Source organism: Lepidochelys kempii, chromosome 9 (assembly GCF_965140285.1).
Source record: "Lepidochelys kempii isolate rLepKem1 chromosome 9, rLepKem1.hap1, whole genome shotgun sequence".
Taxonomy (NCBI): Eukaryota; Metazoa; Chordata; order Testudines; family Cheloniidae; genus Lepidochelys; species Lepidochelys kempii.
The window spans coordinates 59063234-59080434 of record NC_136388.1 but is presented as its reverse complement, the minus strand read 5'-3'; the positions used below and the strand labels follow the sequence as shown (position 1 = coordinate 59080434).

Sequence of the window (17201 nt, the reverse complement as noted above, 5' to 3'; positions counted from 1 at the left end):
TCCCCGGGGGCAGCGCCTGGTGTGTTACTCACTCTGTACGTGCAGCTCTTTGGCTTGGGACACCAGGGACATGAGGTCACAAGTGGTGTGCACTGCGGCTCGGAAGCGATGCAGCCCTCCCTTCTGGGCGGCCTTGGGAGCTGTGTGCTCCAAAAGGTGATCTAAATACTGAGCCACTTCGTCACAAACGTCAGCTGGAAGAGCAGGCAGAAGAGAGGGGTTTAATCACTTTATGCCTAGGCTCCCCTGGGTTTTCCTTGCTGTAGGGAGAACTTCTGTTGCCTCCAGTGCACTGGTAACATGGAAAAGGCGCAGTCTCCCTACATGATGCAGCAACAGCATGCCTGGCTCATTCATTAGGCAGACACAGGTAGAGCACCAGCAGCAGCCTCGGAGAGCAGTTCCTGTATTGGACATGGTTCCTAGTCCCTTCTCTCCACACCTTGCAATGCCTGCTATCAATCCAGTCCTCAGAAACCCAGCCTCCAACTCCAGCAGTGCTCTCTGTCCCTTTGGTCCTGTTGCTGTTCTCCTTTCTGATGCGGGGCAGTCAGCTGCAGCACACACATACCAGACTGAAATCCCTCAACTAAAATCAGTCTGGGCTTCACCAGCCCCCTCCCCTGGCTGCATGTGATCCTAGTGGGAACCCAAAGGAAGCCTAGTTTATCCATCATCTGGGAAATGAGGTGGAGCCTTTCACTGGGTTAGCCCAAGTATTTGAGGTGCATATTTTTATGCTATTTCTAAAAGCAAGAGCAGTATCCATTTAAAAGGCAACACCACATTAAGTCAATTCAGTGCATCTCAAGCACCCAGCACAATTCAACCCTAGCTGCTCCAGGAAACAGCACATGTAGAGTTACTGAGATCACAGCGGGCTTAAGTGCAGTCATGACCATGCTTCTTGGTTTCACTCCAAACTCTTCTCCAGCCTGGCTCCTGGTGGGCAGAGAGCTGCATTCATGAGGCTCCTGCCAGGGGTCACCATCATCATTCATATCTCCTTTCCTTATATAAAAGAAATGAGCCCAAACCCTGCAAGCCTCGCACAAAACAAGTCTGCTTGGCCCCGTGGCCCCCGGCCTTCACATTTCCCCTTGGCACGATACATCCCCTTGGCACTACTTCTCTGCAACCAGACTGAGCTCTTCTGAGCAGGGACTGTCTCTTCCTAGTTGTGAGAGACTCAGCACAGCAGGGCCCTGATGGGACTCAAAATGCTATTTCTTATTATGAATAAATTATTTCTAATAGATAATCAAGAACTATTAGACAAAAGTTTGCCTCCAAGCCATCACAGGCGAGAATGGAAACCCCTTCCCTTCCTCTTTTCTATCCTACTAGCTCTGCACTCTACCATCTCCCGCCTGGGGTCAAAACCCAATTAGCCCTGGCACCTGCTGGCCCCATGATCTCCTCGTTTCCTGCCCACAGCCCAGGATTAGCAGTAACCAAGACATCAAACAAGTCTGGTGTGGAGCGAAAAGGGCTTATATGCACTTGGACTCCTGGCCAGTCCTACGCCTTCTATGATGGCTAGCTGAACACCTCCCCCACCCCGGCATTACCACACTGTTAACAGAGCCAGTATCGCATCAAAGCCTTATTGCATTGCACAGAGGGCCCAGAGGCTACAACACAAAGACAACCTGTGCACTGCCTCACATGGAAGCACATTGCTGACAGGGCTCTCTCAAGAGTGCACCTCAGATGTTTTCAACACACTCAAGCAACAGTGAAGCGAGCCTGTAGTGTGATTTACATCACTTGCCTACACAGACACATGCATGCAGCCGTGCTCGCTCTCTCTCTCGCTCGCTCTCTGCGGCAGCAATTGAACATCCTTGGATAGCAGGGTCTGGGTCGTTGCAGATGACGAGTGACAGATTGCTAGCCCATGCAGTACCAAAGTCGGTTATTAGCTAGCCATGCAACATGGAGAACACCATACAGATTTACAGTACAGTGCACCTGCATGAATTGCAGCACCCTGCCTCCTGCAGGAGAACATTTATAATATCACATAACGTAGATGGATTCTATGTAAATGCAATGCCATCAGGATGAAGGCCATGACAGTCGCATGCAAAAGTCATGCTGGGACACCCTTGCTTTAACTGTGCGTGGCCACACAGCTTTCATGTGAACACTTACTCTAGACCACACACACTTTCATTCGATTTCCTGTACAAAGTGTCTAGCCAGTGTTCAGGTCTGGGCGTCCATACAGGCAGAGATGTTTCAGCATCTGCCCGGTATTCAGGTCTGAATGGGGCACTTCCCTAGCACCCTGGCTAGCAAGCATCTGGAAGGGCTTTCAGACAGGGGCTCTTTGCAATAGCCATAAGCAGAGACGCCACTCAAAGATACTGTGCAGGGGATTTTTAATCATCTTATGTGGGACTATGAGATGCTGCAGAAGGCATCTGGACGGTAGCCTTGATATCTGGGAAGCTTCAGGAGCACTCAACTGTTTTGCTGCCTCAAGAGGTTCCAGTTAAAGGAGCACATTTGGCCAGAGTAGAGGCTACAACTTAGCCCTACAGCTGCTGCACACAGGCACAGTCACAGGCACCCTAAGATGCAGACATCACAGTAAAGGGAAATCTAGATTAGCAGTATGCACGCCAAAAAGATGCAAAAAGAGAACTTACAAGAAAACCCCATGCCAAGTCCAGAGCAGGGATACCAGCTATCTGGGAGTGAGGGTGGAGATGCAATAGCAAGCTGATTACAGGCAGTTAATGGGCTAAATGGGTTAGTGGATGAATCGAGAGAATAGAGGAGAGTTAAGGAAAGGGATTGGGACAGACACTTGGTTATGAGAGATCTTTGGAAACGAGAAAACAAGGACAACATCATGGGACAAGAAACAAACCATCTCAGCCAGCTACACTGGCCCAACCTGGGAGGAAGAACAGGACACTCTTTGCCTTTAGGGCCAGGGAGGTGTTTTCTGTAACAGGGCAACAGATTGCTCTGACCTGGCTCCATATCAGGACATACAGCCCACGAGACCAGAGCCCTGACTCAGCAAAGCACTTAAGACCTAAAGTCTTACACATTTTCCCATAAAACTGGCACCTTGGACTCTACGTGGAGCTAGAAAACATTCACTTTCATCAGTTCTTAAAACCTTCCTTCCAGACTATTTAATATAGCTAACTGGACGCAGACATGTATCATCTCTTCCTAAAGATATCCCAGGATTTTAAACAGGTCCTGTCCAGGTTCTTTCCAATTCAGATGCTTATGTGCAACGTCACCCTCTGTATTTTCCCCACACTGGTCCTACAGCAGAGGGTCAAGTTCCTTAGCTTCCAATCAGCGCTTCCTCCCCTTGTACTTGGCTTTTGCCTGTCACACCCACAAAAGCAAAGACTCAATGTCCAGGTCAGCAATCCACCCAGCCCTCAATCCTCCTAACACCACAGTCAGGTTAGAGAGATATGGTTAATTGTTGGGGGGTCAAGGGAGAACAAAACCAAGGTGGAAATCCAAGTACACTAAATAAGTTAGTAAGGCTTTCTGCTGAGAGCCTCAGAGTTAACTGGTTTAATAGATAAGCGTGGCACTCCTGAGCACAGCCTATTCCAGCGCATCAAGGTCGCCAACCCCTTCCTCCTTACCGTCACTCGCTAATTGAAAGCCATGCAGCCACTCCTCAGGATCAAGCTCACTGTAGCTGTCAATGCTGAGCCCGTAATCATCGGCATAGAGCTTACCCTCTGGACCAGGATCCATGAAGCTGAGGTGCGTGCAACACGAAGTTGTCAGGAACTCAGACAACTTACCCGTTTGGGTCCTGGGCGAGACAGAGAGGAGAGATCAGATGAGAAGTGCCATGGGCTTGTTCTGCTAGTTTTGCATCAGAGAGCATGAATCAGCCTCTTTCCTTCCCTAACCTAGGGCCAATGGAACTGTAGTGTACTGGCTAACATGTGTCCACACGCACTGCCCGCTACTGGCTGGAATGTCAGACTGCTCAGTGAGCCCTAGTCCGCTACAGCCCTCACTGGGAATATTGTGCAATATTGTGACCATCATTAAGTGTGATTTGACCTCAGATGTGTTAAGGGCCAAACCTTTAATGGCTTTAACCTTTACTTCAGAGCGCCCTCTGCAGGCCTGGAGAAGCAATAAACAAAAACCGATCCAGTGCTGCATGTTTCTCCATAACCCAGCTAAGTGAGGGGAATATAAACAAGCATAGGGAGCCATACTGACTTCTGCTGAGACATTAGGAGGAAGGAGAGGGAGAGTCAGAAGAAAGACTACTGGGGCAAGATATCCACAGCCACCAAAGCAGAATGGGACAGAAATAGATGGACAATTTGGTTATTGGGAGGTCAGAACATTACACAAGAACAGATGCAGAGTTAGCTGAAAAGAGAAAGAGCCTCTTCAAACCTCTATTACATGGCACACTGCTGAGGCAGCACTTGGGCCGCAGTCACTCCCTCCAACTAGGAACTGGAACTTCAGAAAGAGGAAGGAATGCCTGACGGTCTATCTGAAATCACCTTGCAAACAAACATGAACCAGCTAACGAAATGCCTCTTGGTGGGTTGTTGACAGTAGGGGTCGAAGTTGGGACCTCTGGACCTAGACATACAGGCCTCTCCTGCCTGAGCTAAGAGCCAGCTCTGGTAGCTCAACAACTGTAGCAGACTTGTAAACCTCTTTGATCCAGCCACTAGAGGGGGACAAAGAACCCAGACATGGCCAAACTGGACGATGGGACCAGATGTGGGGTGGGAACAGAGGGCAAGTCCCATAGGTCACTCAGGGACAAAAGGGAAAATTTAGAGAATTTTTCTTTTGTGAAGTATATGAACCCAACCCCCAAAGCTATTCACCCCCATGCATACTGCTTACTCCCCTATGCAGTCACATTTATATCTACCTCGGGTATTTATAGAATGCCCACGACTGCAATATCGAAGTATTGGACACTAAGAATGGGAATAAGGGTTTGTAGGGTTAGGCCATGGCATTGTGAACTTGGGGCAAGACTGTGCAGTGATTTGCAGGTTCCCAGCTGATGCGTTGGTCTATGTCCCTGTGCAGACTTTGTAACTGAAGGTTTAGTAAAAACACCTCCTGTTGCAAAGCACTTCAAATCCCCTTCTCTGGGACCCCTTCTGCCCATGGGTAGAAGTAGCGTTCCTTCCCCACCACCACCCCCGCCCCTAGCTGAACAGGGTAAAATAGGGCCCCTCTTTGAACTGAAAGGTATGCCAAACCCAAGTACTTTGCCCCTAGGGCTTTAAACGCCTTGGATTACCCCAGAGAGGGGGGACTGAGGGACAAGGTTACTACCAACGTCCAAGTCAGCGATGGAATGTCAAACACGTCACAATGAGGAGGCATTGCTGGGCCTTCATTAAGCTGAGACTGCATCTCCTCAGATCAGAGCTGGCTGGCAATGCTTTGCCACAGGAGCATCCCTGCAAACCCTGCTTCACATGGTCCTTGGAGCACAATCAGCCGGCGGGTACACGCTATGGGAACAGCGGCTCTTGCTTACCTCGCCCCACCAAAATACCCATCCTTCAGCTTCCTCAGCATTGCCAGCACCGTCGGGTGGATGCTGGTTCCAGTGTCATCTGTCACAGACAGAGAGATACCAGCCATGAGAATGACTCAAGGGAGACACATTCATGCAGAATCTCCTGGCAATCCAGACAGGGCATTTTTAAAATATTTTTTATATATATATAATCACATATATACATACATACACACATATACATACATATATATATACACACACACACACACACACACATATATATATATACACACACACACATACACATATTTATTTATTTATTTATTTATTTAAATAGTGTTTATGATTCTCTCCAACCACTGGAAAGACACAACTCCATGAGAATCCCTCGTGCATGCCAACACACACAGACCTTCCCCTGCCCCCCTATTATTCTAAAAAAAGGCTTCCCTGGCCACCCAAAGACCTAGCTGGTGTGTTGGGACACAGGGCATGTCTACACTATAAACTTAAATCAACCAACCTATGCTAGGCCAGATTACAGCCCAGCTCATGTCCACACTACCCTCTGTCGATCATTGTCACACGTCCTCACCAGGAGGGCTTCCACCTTCTTAAGAGGGGCGGAGTGGGAGGCTGAGAGCCTGGACTCTCCGCTCCATGCACAGCTCCTCCCTGAGCAGCCCCCCAACCATCCCAGAATGATGGCCCAAGCTGTGAGGTGGACTTTGTCAATTTCACAGCTCCAGCACAGAACCCTGAAATTGACAAGAATGACGGCCAACAGCCAAAGGAAGTAATACAGTGTCTACAGGGACACTGTCATCTTAATGACAACAACATGAGCCCTACACTACTTGTGGAGGTGGAGTGATGATGTCAGTGTAGTAGAGCACGTACATCAGTGAGAGCAAGGCTGTAGTGTGAACACTGACGTAGTTAGATCAACGCAAGCTGCTTTACGTCAACCTAACTCTAGTTTAGGCCAGGTCAGTCTTATTTTGTAGCATAGACCAGGCCTAACGAGGCTCCCCTTCACTCTTTAGCAGGCTGCCTTCCACAAAAGCACCAAACAATAACAAGGTCATTTAACATCCAAGACACACCCAACCAGGACTTCTTGGAAGTCCCAGGCATAAGCAGTTGTGTGCTAGGGCTGGCCTATACCCTCGTGTGGGGCTCAGAGTGATAGTCAACGCACTGCAGCTTACCACCCATGCAGTGGCAAGATACATAGTGAAAGAGACAGTGAGAGACAGATAGTGAGGGCAAGGAGATCAGTCCTTCTGCCCAACAGGTAGTCTCCATAATTGAGGTACGTGATTATGAGGTGTAACTAGGTTGATTAGGTACCTCTAAAAGAGGCCAGAGGTTTCCTAATCATGTGAGAACAATGACCATTTGAACTGTAACAGACAGTGTATACAGTCACTCAAAGGCTAGACACCAGCACGTGTCAGCAGGATTGACTACTGCAGTGAGGAGACATGAGGAAGTTATACAGAGTGGGACAGAGATGGAAATGCTCTTAGTCACCTTTTCCCAAAGGGACAAAGGAACAGTCAATTTAATTCAAACGCAGCAAATTTAAGGGAAATAAAAGGAAATACCTTTTTACACACCAGATAACATGTGGAACTCATTGCCACTAGATACAGAGGACAAAAGTTTAGCGGGATTCAAACAAAAGGGTTAGATATTTCCATAGATCAATGACAAGGAGATGATACCATTACATGAGTTAGAATAAAGATGAAGAGGGGATATAAGCCCTCATGCCTCTCAGCATTAACCAATCACTAAGGCTAGGAAGGCACTTCAGTTATGGCAGGTTATTCTATAATTGTCTGTCAAGTTTTCTTGCACATCCTCTGAAGCAGATGGCATTGGAGCCAGGTCACTGGCCGATCCATTCCTAGTTCTCCGACAGAACTACAGGCTTCCAAAGGGCTTTTTTTTTTGGGGCAGGGGGGCACCAAGTCACCTCCCAGCTGCTCTTCTACAGGGACCTCCAAGAGGGCAGCCAGAAAGCCTCTCACTAAGGGACTGATTGATGGGAATGAGCTTGATCATCAATAGCAGAGAGAGAGGGAAATTAACAGAGTGTGGGTGAGAGCAAAGGTGACTCCACCCAACCTCAGGAGATGGTTCATCCTGCCCTTAGATCAAAGGGACCCATAACCCAGTAGAACTTATCTCACCAATGCAGGATTGTTTCCTAAGAGTGTATGGACTTGGGTTCTGTCCAGGCTGATTACTTAAGATGTGCCAAGCAATGGGGCTCCCTCCACTTCCCCCACAAGCCAAAAGGTCTCACTACAAACCCAAGCTAGCAACAGGCCCGGAGGGGCAAGTTCCTCTGCCAAATATGGCAATGGAAGGGATCAAGCCCTGGAACAGGAAGGGTTTTTTCTTCTCTTCAGCACAGGTGAGATGTCCTCTAGCCAAATCTCAGTTGTCTCGAGGGAGTGCCTTTGTTCCAGAATTACCTTGTGATCAAACAACCTCTTTGTAATGTCACAGGCCACTTTTGCACCTGACAGGCTGGAGGAAATCAGGGAGAAATGTCCATGTGGAAAGAAGCAAGGGCAGCCAGTCTCCAAAAGGGAAACAGATGCTGAGTGGGCAGGATATAAAGTCTTTCCCAGATGCCAGTCTCATAGGGGGATCCCAGCCAGACTGCCATGGGCAGGCAAAGCAAACACGTCCCAAGCACCTAGGATTTATACTGACAGGGCCTGGCTGCAAGCCCAGCCAGCCCAACTCGAGGGCTTCCAGGGACAGGGCTTCCACAGGCAGGGGAATGAAATATCAGCCCCAGGTACTAGAGTGTAGGGGGACTGCAGGGAGAGCAATGGGATGCCACAGCAAGGATTATATTAGAAATACCCAGAATGGGCTTAAAATAGACTGGGACACCAGTGAAAATGAGAGGGGCAGTGTGAGGAAAGTCCCCCTCTCCATGTAGGGCCAACAGCAGGGCTGGCCGACCAGGGAAGAACGGTTCTGTTCCCATTTTACTGGGCTCAAATGGAGCCACCGCTCACTTTGCCAATATTTTATTGCTTCTTTTTCCTTCACAACCATTTAACAATTTTTTTCTTTTTTAAGTGATGGAGGAAGGAGGAGGGGAGGGAAGGGGAAAAATGAAAATTCAGACAGAAATTGTTGCAAAAATATGTCCTAGATGAGGCAGTTTTTTCTACAAAGAAGCTTTTCATTCATAAAAATACAACCAGCTCAAGCTAAACAGCAGAACTCTAGGCTGGCATGGATTCTGGAGATACCCACAATGCCCGAGGGCGGAGGCACATCCTATAGGCGGGGAGGGAGGCATTTAACACTAATGTTTTGCCAATATTGCACAATGCAGCCTCTTTAACAAAGATCTGTATTCTGAGACCCCAACCGCAATGGTGTTCAGTCTGACCCTTCCCTCTTGATGCAGTGCCTTCCAAAGCAAGGCAAGTTCTTCACATGTGTGACATTATTGACATGAACCGTGACCGTATAGATCATTGTTGCGACCAAGGTCCTATAGTTGCACCAAATCTTGTACGAAGGAGGTCAAGGGGTCTATGAAAAGGTTATGATTTGCTGGTTATGATTATGCTATCTGTATGCATGTATTATTTTTGTATTTAAAGTTGTAAGTATTGGCCGTATACCTGTTTCAAATGTTGGCTCCTGGGGCAACGCCCATGAAGTAATCATAGAATATTAGGGTTGGAAGAGACCTCAGGAGGTCATCTAGTCCGAGATCCCCTGCTCAAAGCAGGACCAACACCACCTAAATCATCCCAGCCAGGGCTTTGTCAAGCTGGGCCTTAAAAACTGTTAAGAATGGACATTCCACCTCCTCCCTAGGTAACCCATTCCAGTGCTTCACCACCCTCCTAGTGAAATAGTGTTTCCTAATATCCAACCTAGACCTCCCACACGGCAACTTGAGACTATTGCTCCTTGTTCTGCCATCTGCCACCACTGAGAACAGCTTAGCTCTATCCTCTTTGGAACCCCCTTCAGGTAGTTGAAGGCTGCTATCAAATCCCCCTCATTCTTCTCTTCTGCAGACTAAACAATCCCAGTGCCCTCAGCCTCTCCTCTTAAGTCATGTGCCCCGGCCCCCTAACCATTTTCGTTGCTCTCCCCTGGACTCGCTCCAATTTGTCCACATCCCTTCTGAGGTGGAGGGACCAAAACTGGACCCAATACTCCAGGTGTGGCCTCACCAGTGCCAAATAGAAGGGAATAATCACTTCCCTTGATCTGCTGCCAACGCTCCCAATAATACAGCCCAATATACCGTTAACCTTTTTGGCAACAAGGGCACACTGCTGACTCAAATCCAGCTTCTCATCCACTGCAATCCCCAGGTCTGTAATCAGACAGATATGCCATGTAAGATATCTGCAAAAATTTTATAATTTGCCAAATATGATTATCTTGTTTATATGTTTGTATCACCTTTGTATTAGGAGTAATATATATGTCTGTCTGTATTTCAAACTTGTGCTATGCTTCTGGGTCATACCCCAGACAGTTTGGCATCAGCACTGCCTGGCCTGCTTGATGGCCCATTAAGAACCATCAGCTCTACAACTGACCCATTGAGAGAAGGCAGATACACCTTATGACTCAGCAAGGCATGCAGGGACATGCCTAAGGAGAGAACTCTCAGGCTTCCAAGCCATGTGCTGAGCAGCTTGTGTCTGGAACAAAGGAAGCGCAGGGCCCATGGCAAGAGACTAGAAAAGGCAGCTGCATCTTCCCAATTTTGTCCTCAATCCTGCTTCTGACCTCTGGAGGAACTGTGCTTGAAACTGAAGCTCTGAATGACCCACCCAAGCTGGGACGTTTGTACTCCAGAGACTCGATTGGTTTAAAATTAGCAGTAATCCCATCAACCCTGAAACAAGCCTGAACTAAAAACTTCGCAATTGTTGTATGTATTTGATTCCATTTAACCAATTTTAATTCTCATCTATATTTCTCTCTTTTTATGAATAAACCTTTAGATTCTAAAGCAGGGGTGGCCAACCTGTGGCTCCAGAGCCATATGCAGCTCTTTAGAAGCTTATATGCAGCTCCTTGTATCGGCATCGACTCCAGGGCTGGAGCTACAGGCGCCAACTTTCCAATGTGCTGAGGGGTGATCCTTGCTCAACCCCTGGCTCTGCCACAGGCCCTGCCCCCACTCCACTCCACCCCTTCCCGCCCCCTCCCCTGAGCCTGCTGTGCCCTCCCTCCTCCCCCCACCCCCTTCCAGAGCCTCTTGCACACTGTTTGGGATGTGTGGGGAGGGAGGGGAAGGCGCCAAGCGGCGGGGCAGCTGGTGGGCGGGAGGTGGGTTGATGGGGGGCTGCCAAGGTATTACTGGGGCTCTTTGGCAATGTTCATTGGTAAATTCTGGCTCCTTCTCACGCTCAGGTTGCCCACCCCTGTTCTAAAGGATTGGCAACAGCGTGATTTGTGGGTAAGATCTGACTGGTATATTGACCTGGGTCTGGGGCTTGGTCCTTTGGAATTGGGAGAACTTTTCTTCGTTTACTGGGGTATTGGTTTTCATAACCATTCATCTCTATAAGGAGTGGCACTGGTGGTGATCCTGAGAAACTGGAGTGTCTGAGGGAATTGCTTGTATGACTTCTGGTTAGCCAGTGGGGTAAAACCGAAGTTCTCTCTGTTTGGCTGGTTTAGTGCGCCTTAGTAGTAAAGGACCCCTAGTCTTGGGCTGTGACTGCCATGCTCTAAGCAATTTGTCCTGAATTGATACTCTCAGTAGTGTCCCGCCAAAGGCCGCTTTGTTACAACAGGTCAGAGCATGACAGCACAGGTCTGCTGCCTTCCCATTGATCAGCTGGGACCTTCGGACCAGCTCCACAGAACTTCCTAGTGCACATCTTCTAGGGGTTGGGGCTAAGAGGCTACACTACGTTTAAGGGCTGCATTGACTTTGCCTTTCTGGATATCCGTCAAGAGACAGGCCAGAGGGCCCTTTACCGAGCATGGTTTGCGAGATGGGGAAGGTGATTGTCGGCCGTCCAGTCATCCTCCAGCAGCTGCACAGGTAGGAGAGGTCTGTCCGCAGCATCTCCACGATCATCTTGTTGTCCAGGGCCAAGTAGAACTGCTGCTGATCGATGAACTGCAGGGGACGCAGGAGCAGAGGTGAGCGTGAGAGGCTGAAAGCCACGAGGACTCGGACTGCTGCTGCAGCACAGGGAGAGGTGGGCAGTGTTCCATTCATAAGACGAAAGAGCAAAACTAGAAAGGGCTTCTGCAATGTCACAGCAAGCAGGTCAGTCCATTGCCATGGATTGGTTCTGGGCATCTGCAGGATTTAGGGGTCTTACAGGTGGCATGTTCTGTAGGCTGCATGAGTGCAAGACAGGCAATACTGGAGAATCACAGAGGCTGTATGGGAGAAGCTAGTTCCTGGCTGCTAGGAAATCCTTTCTACATAACCTGCCTGGAGACTGACAACCCCAGATTCAAGACTCCTGCTTTAGGCACGGCTGCCAGCTCTCCAGCTGATAGGCAGGTGTGGGAAGATGCTAATGCTGTCATACAGCGATGGGAACCTGCTGGTTGCCACAGAGTAATTAATCAGAATCCATGGCAGTGACACTTCTGGAGAGAAGAGCAATGGGCGCTGCTCAGCAGCATCCTGCTGTGAGGGGAAGTGCCCTTCCAGTGCATTTCTAGCAGCTACCATAGTGACAAAGCGCATCAATACAGAGACAGACCAGATTTCAACAGCTCTGTAGCAATCACTGTTAGATAAATGCCCTCGTGGGGGCAGCGGGGGGGAGGGGGTGGTGTTACTTATTTCCCACATAGTCTGTTTCTCTCCTCATTTACCCTCCTACCACCCATACACAAGTCATTAGCCCAAGAGACACAAGCATGGCTGCTGTATCATCTTGGTGACGGGAGCTCCGACTGCTCTGTGTTCTCCTGACAGCCTGTGGACTTTAGGCTGGGCTGACAGCCTCTGTTTGCCTACAGAGCTGCAGATGGTGTAGGCTTCACAGCCTCTCCAGTGTGCATAGGCCTGATGCAGGGAAGTCACCTGCTGCAGCAAGAGGATGACCTGCCTCTGTGCCCACGCAGCCTTCAGGCTCTCTGCCATGCCTGCCAGCCTGGGGACCAGTTGGCAGGAGATTTTAATTGCTCAACTACTCTCTGCACATAGGAGCCATAGAATCATAGAATATCAAGGTTGGAAGGGACCTCAGGAGGTCATCTAGTCCAACCCCCTGCTCAAAGCCATGCGGCAGCGTGATGCACCCTGGCTTTTGATTGTTGCACCCCTAGCCTGGGCTGGAACCAGGGACCTAGAAGGTGGAAATCTCCCTGCTGTATTACCAGTCCCTCTTGGTGTTCTTAAAAAGGAGGAAACCAAGAGATTTTAGTGGTTTTTTGGGGTTTTTTGTCTGTTTGTTTTTTTTAAAAAGAAAATCAGGTTTTACGGCTTTTCCTAATTTCTCCTTATTCACAGCAGCCTCAAGTGGGCTTCCCTGTTTGTAAAGAAAAGGAAGAATTGCTTACAGGAGCACTTCCTGCCCACACTCTTGGTGCCTCCCCAACCAGGAGGCGCTGGCTGTTCCCCTTTCCCTTCTTGTGAGGCTTTCTCCACAAACTGCTTTGTTGCTACGCCCAGCTGCAGAGTCTTGAGCACCATGGCATCATATGGTACCATGGGCAGCCAGGACTGTTCCCAGGACTGGCTGAGCAAAGAGACATTTCCTTCCATTGCTGTGCACACACTGCTTTTATGGTAGGGTCCACACAGGGGCTGGACTGCTGCCATGGATCACTTCCTTTAAAAAACAGCATTGAAGCACCTGCTATGGAGAAACTGACAGGTTTCCGTGGACTGGGAAGGCCCCAACTCTGACTTCATGCCTCTTCGAGAGGCAAGGTAGGTGGACCAGCCTTTTACTGGACCAGCCTCTGTTGGTGAGAGACTAAGAAGAGGAGCTCTGTGTCGCTTGAAACGGTGTCTCTCTCACCAACAGAAGCTGGTCCAGTAAAAGACATTCCCTCCCACACCTTGTCTTTCTAATATCCTGGGCTCCACATGGCTACAACTACACTTAGCAGTCTGCAGCATCCTTTAAAAAGAAGCTTGTGCTTCAAGCCCTAAAGGCCATGCACCTACCTGGTTGGAGCTGCACCGCTGACACAGCATGGTTAATACACATCTACCACCATGACACACACTCAGCTGCCACACTGCCCAGCATGGCCACCTACCTGGGGTGTAAAGGTGAAGATGTTCTTTCTGATGTCATAGAGCTTGGATGTGCCCAGGACTCCCATGTAACGGAAGGGTCGTCCACTCAGGTTCATTTGCTTGTTGCGACCTGTGAGAAGTGAGAAGAGGAGAGGTCAATGCCTCTGTTACTAAAATGCTCCAAGAGGAGACCTAAGACAGGACATTTGGGCAAACAGGCTCAGGCTCAAAGGCTGTCCCCACGCAAAGAAACCCATTTGATCCACGACACATCTGGAGCAAGAGTGTTTCCAATAGTGATGCTTTGTCCGAAAGTGACAAGATTTTCGGTCAGAGGTCAGCTCCCCACTCTGGATGCGCTATGCTATGCGCTATGGGGGGAGGGATAGCTCAGTGGTTTGAGCATTGGCCTGCTAAACCCAGGGTTGTGAGTTCAATCCTTGAGGGGGCCATTTAGGGATCTGGGGCAAAAATTGGGGATTGGTCCTGCTTTGAGCAGGGGTTTGGACTAGATGACCTCCTGAGGTCCCTTCCAACCCTGATATTCTATGATTCTATGCTGCACCTTAGGCATTATAGCCCATCTGAGCACTAGACTGGGACTCTGGAGATTTGGGTTCTATTCCTGCATCTGGTCTGTTGGAAGGTCTTGGGCAAGTCACTTGGCTGCTCTATGCCTGTTTCTCCATCTGTAAAATTGGGACAATACTGCTATGAAGAGTGCTAGATAAGAGCTAGGGACTCATTATTATGCCCTGCTCCAACACGCTTCTTGCTCTGGAGAGGAGTTAACGTTTACAGCCCTTCCACTGGATCAGGCTCCATTGTTATCCTTGCAGGGGAAACTGAGGATTTGTAGCTTAATTGAAATCCAGCTGCTAGGACTGCCATATGCTCCCTACTTACACTGAGTCCAGCCTCCCGTCGCAAGCGGTGCTGGGATCTTTTGAACTCTTAGGTCCCACACTGCTTGTACCAGAATGTTTGTCTAGCCCCTTGTTAATATATTGGCACCACTGGATAAGGGTTTCCTCACCAGCATGCAGTGAATCCCAGGCAGTGGGGTACAGAGACATGCTCCCACCTCCCTGAGCAGACACATGCAGTGGGGAAGTTATTCACTGTTTAAATGAAGATGTGCTCTCAAAATGGAAGAAGGAGGCAGTGTGATGTTGCACTCCATATATTTTATGGAAATATGCTTATGAGCGTGAATATGATATAACTGGAATATGCTTTATGCAAAAGGTCTCTTGTAAGGTATCATGACAAATGTTATAACCTACTGAATATATTCCTCCTATTTGTCTGCATGTATCATTCTTGTATCTGAAGCTAGAAATATGAGTATAACTCTGGAGGTCCTTTTGTAATCATGCAAAGTGTGGGCCATTAATGGTGGTTTAGAATCTTGATGGCTCCCACTGACTAGGACAATTGGTTGTAAATGGTTTATTTACCTGCACGCCTTCCTGTATACATGTGGGCCAACCCAGGAAGAATGGAGACTATCATGTCACATGATACTGGAATCCATCTTAATCCTTGTACTTTTTCATTGATGATGCAGGGGTGGGGATAAAGCAGAGACAAAAGATTCCTGCCTTGTGCCAAAAGTTGGGGGGCCGGAGGGGGGGGGAAGAGGAGAGAAGAGAAGAGCAGAGCAGAACAGGACAGGACAAAAGACGCTGCCTGTCATGAGAAAACCCCTGCTTACCACAGGAGATGTCTGCTGGAAGTAACAAGGACTGTACCAGGGGAAAGGATTGGGCCCAGACTAGGAAGGAGTCTAGTCTGTGAAAGAAGCTTATTGGAACATCTCTGAGGGTGAGATATTACCTGTAAACAGATTCTTAAAGTATTAGGCTTAGACTTGCATGTTTTTCCTTGGTGACTTACTTTGTTCTATTACTTGAAACCACTTAAATCCTACTTTTTATATTTAATAAAATGACTTTTTTATTAATAAACCCAGAGTAAGTGATTAATATCTGGGGGAGCAACCAGCTATGCACCTCTCTCTATCAGTGTTATAGAGGGCAGACAATTTATGAGTTTACCCTGTATAAGCTCTATACAGAGTAAAATGGATTTATTTGGGGTTTGGATCCCATTGGGAACTAAGTGTCTGGGTGCTGGAGATAAGTAACCTGCTGAGCTGTTCTCAGTTTAGTCTGTAGCTTTGGGGGCATGGCTCAACAAGACAGGGTTCTGGAAGTCCCAAGATGGCAGGGAAAATGGGCTCAGAGGTAATTTCAGCACATCAGGTGACAATCCCAAGGGGGTCTCTATGACCGAACCCATCACAGGCAGATTTCCAGGAAGCTGAAGGCTGTGCTAGCAACGCGCTCCACACGGCTTTCAGGGGCAGCACTGGCTGGAGCTACACAAAGCAGGGGTTGGGATAGGACTTAGAGGTCTCCCGTCCCCAGGCCATCCCTTGACAACACTCAGCATCTGGTGCAAAACAGCTCCCTTCCAGAGATCAAGCAAGCAACACAAGAGGGGACTGCTGAAGAGTGACAGAGGTTTCCGTGCTTGCTTGTTGCGGGAGGGAAGGACTGTCAGCATTAATTCAGACTTCCCTCGCCTGAATTCAACTGGCCTTAAGGAGAGAGGACAGGTCAAGGGCTTGGAATGACAACAGGGCTCCTGTCTTCTTGAAGTGTTCCCTTACCTCAGTGGGTCTCAACCTTTCCAGATGACTGTACCCTTTCCAGGAGTCTGTCTTATGTACCCCAAGTTTCATGTCACTTAAAAACTACTTGCTTACAAAAATCAGACCTAATACACAAAACTGTCTCAGCATGGTGTTACTGACAAACTGTTGACTCCCATTTTTACCATGTAATAATAAAATAAATCAATCAGAATATAAATATTGTACTTACATTTTAGTGTAAACTATATAAAACAGCATAAACAAGTCATTGTCTTATTAAATGTTAGTTTGTACTGATTTCACTAGTGCTTTTTTCTGTAGCCTGTTGTAAAACTAGACAAATAACTAGAGGAATTTATGTACCTCCTGGCAGAGCTCTGCGTATCCCCAAGGGTACACGTACCTCTGGTTGGGAACCACTGCCTTATCTAGATGGCAAGGGCATTCAGACTCCAATTGACCTTTCACCCTCCATGCCCCTTGTCAGATTTTCACCCCATGAAAGCTGCCAGGACAGTCGGAGGGTATGGAGCCAGTTGGAGGTCTGCGTGCAGGAGCCCATCACCTGGGCTGCAGGCTCTGCACTGAGATGGAAATGGTTTTCCTCTCGTTAAAAATCTCACTTCGATCTCCGGCTCTGCTGAAGCTTGTTATAACAAGATCTAGATTTGGAAGTGAGCTTGACCAACATGGCCATATTGATTGCAGCCTGGGCTTACAGTCAGCAGGTTGGAGACTGACGTTGAAAGAGGGATTCTGAGGAATGGGTGGTGAAACGG

At 48.4% G+C, this 17201-nt stretch overlaps 1 protein-coding gene across 6 annotated transcripts in view; it reads right to left on the bottom strand.

Annotated features, from left to right (window-relative positions):
- Positions 1–17201, bottom strand: part of PHKA1 (phosphorylase kinase regulatory subunit alpha 1) — a 73251-nt gene that overhangs the window by 24108 nt on the left and 31942 nt on the right. For 4 of the 6 annotated variants that reach the window (XM_073360593.2, XM_073360595.2, XM_073360594.2 and 1 more), the window contains exons 15-19: positions 13781–13890; positions 11522–11666; positions 5534–5612; positions 3633–3808; positions 33–194 (exon numbers count right to left, since the gene is read on the bottom strand). In XM_073360593.2, coding sequence (XP_073216694.1) covers positions 33–194; positions 3633–3808; positions 5534–5612; positions 11522–11666; positions 13781–13890 — 672 coding nt within the window. The remainder of the gene's footprint in view (positions 1–32; positions 195–3632; positions 3809–5533; positions 5613–11521; positions 11667–13780; positions 13891–17201) is intronic. The other 2 variants (XM_073360597.2, XM_073360598.2) reach the window with 1 other exon arrangement.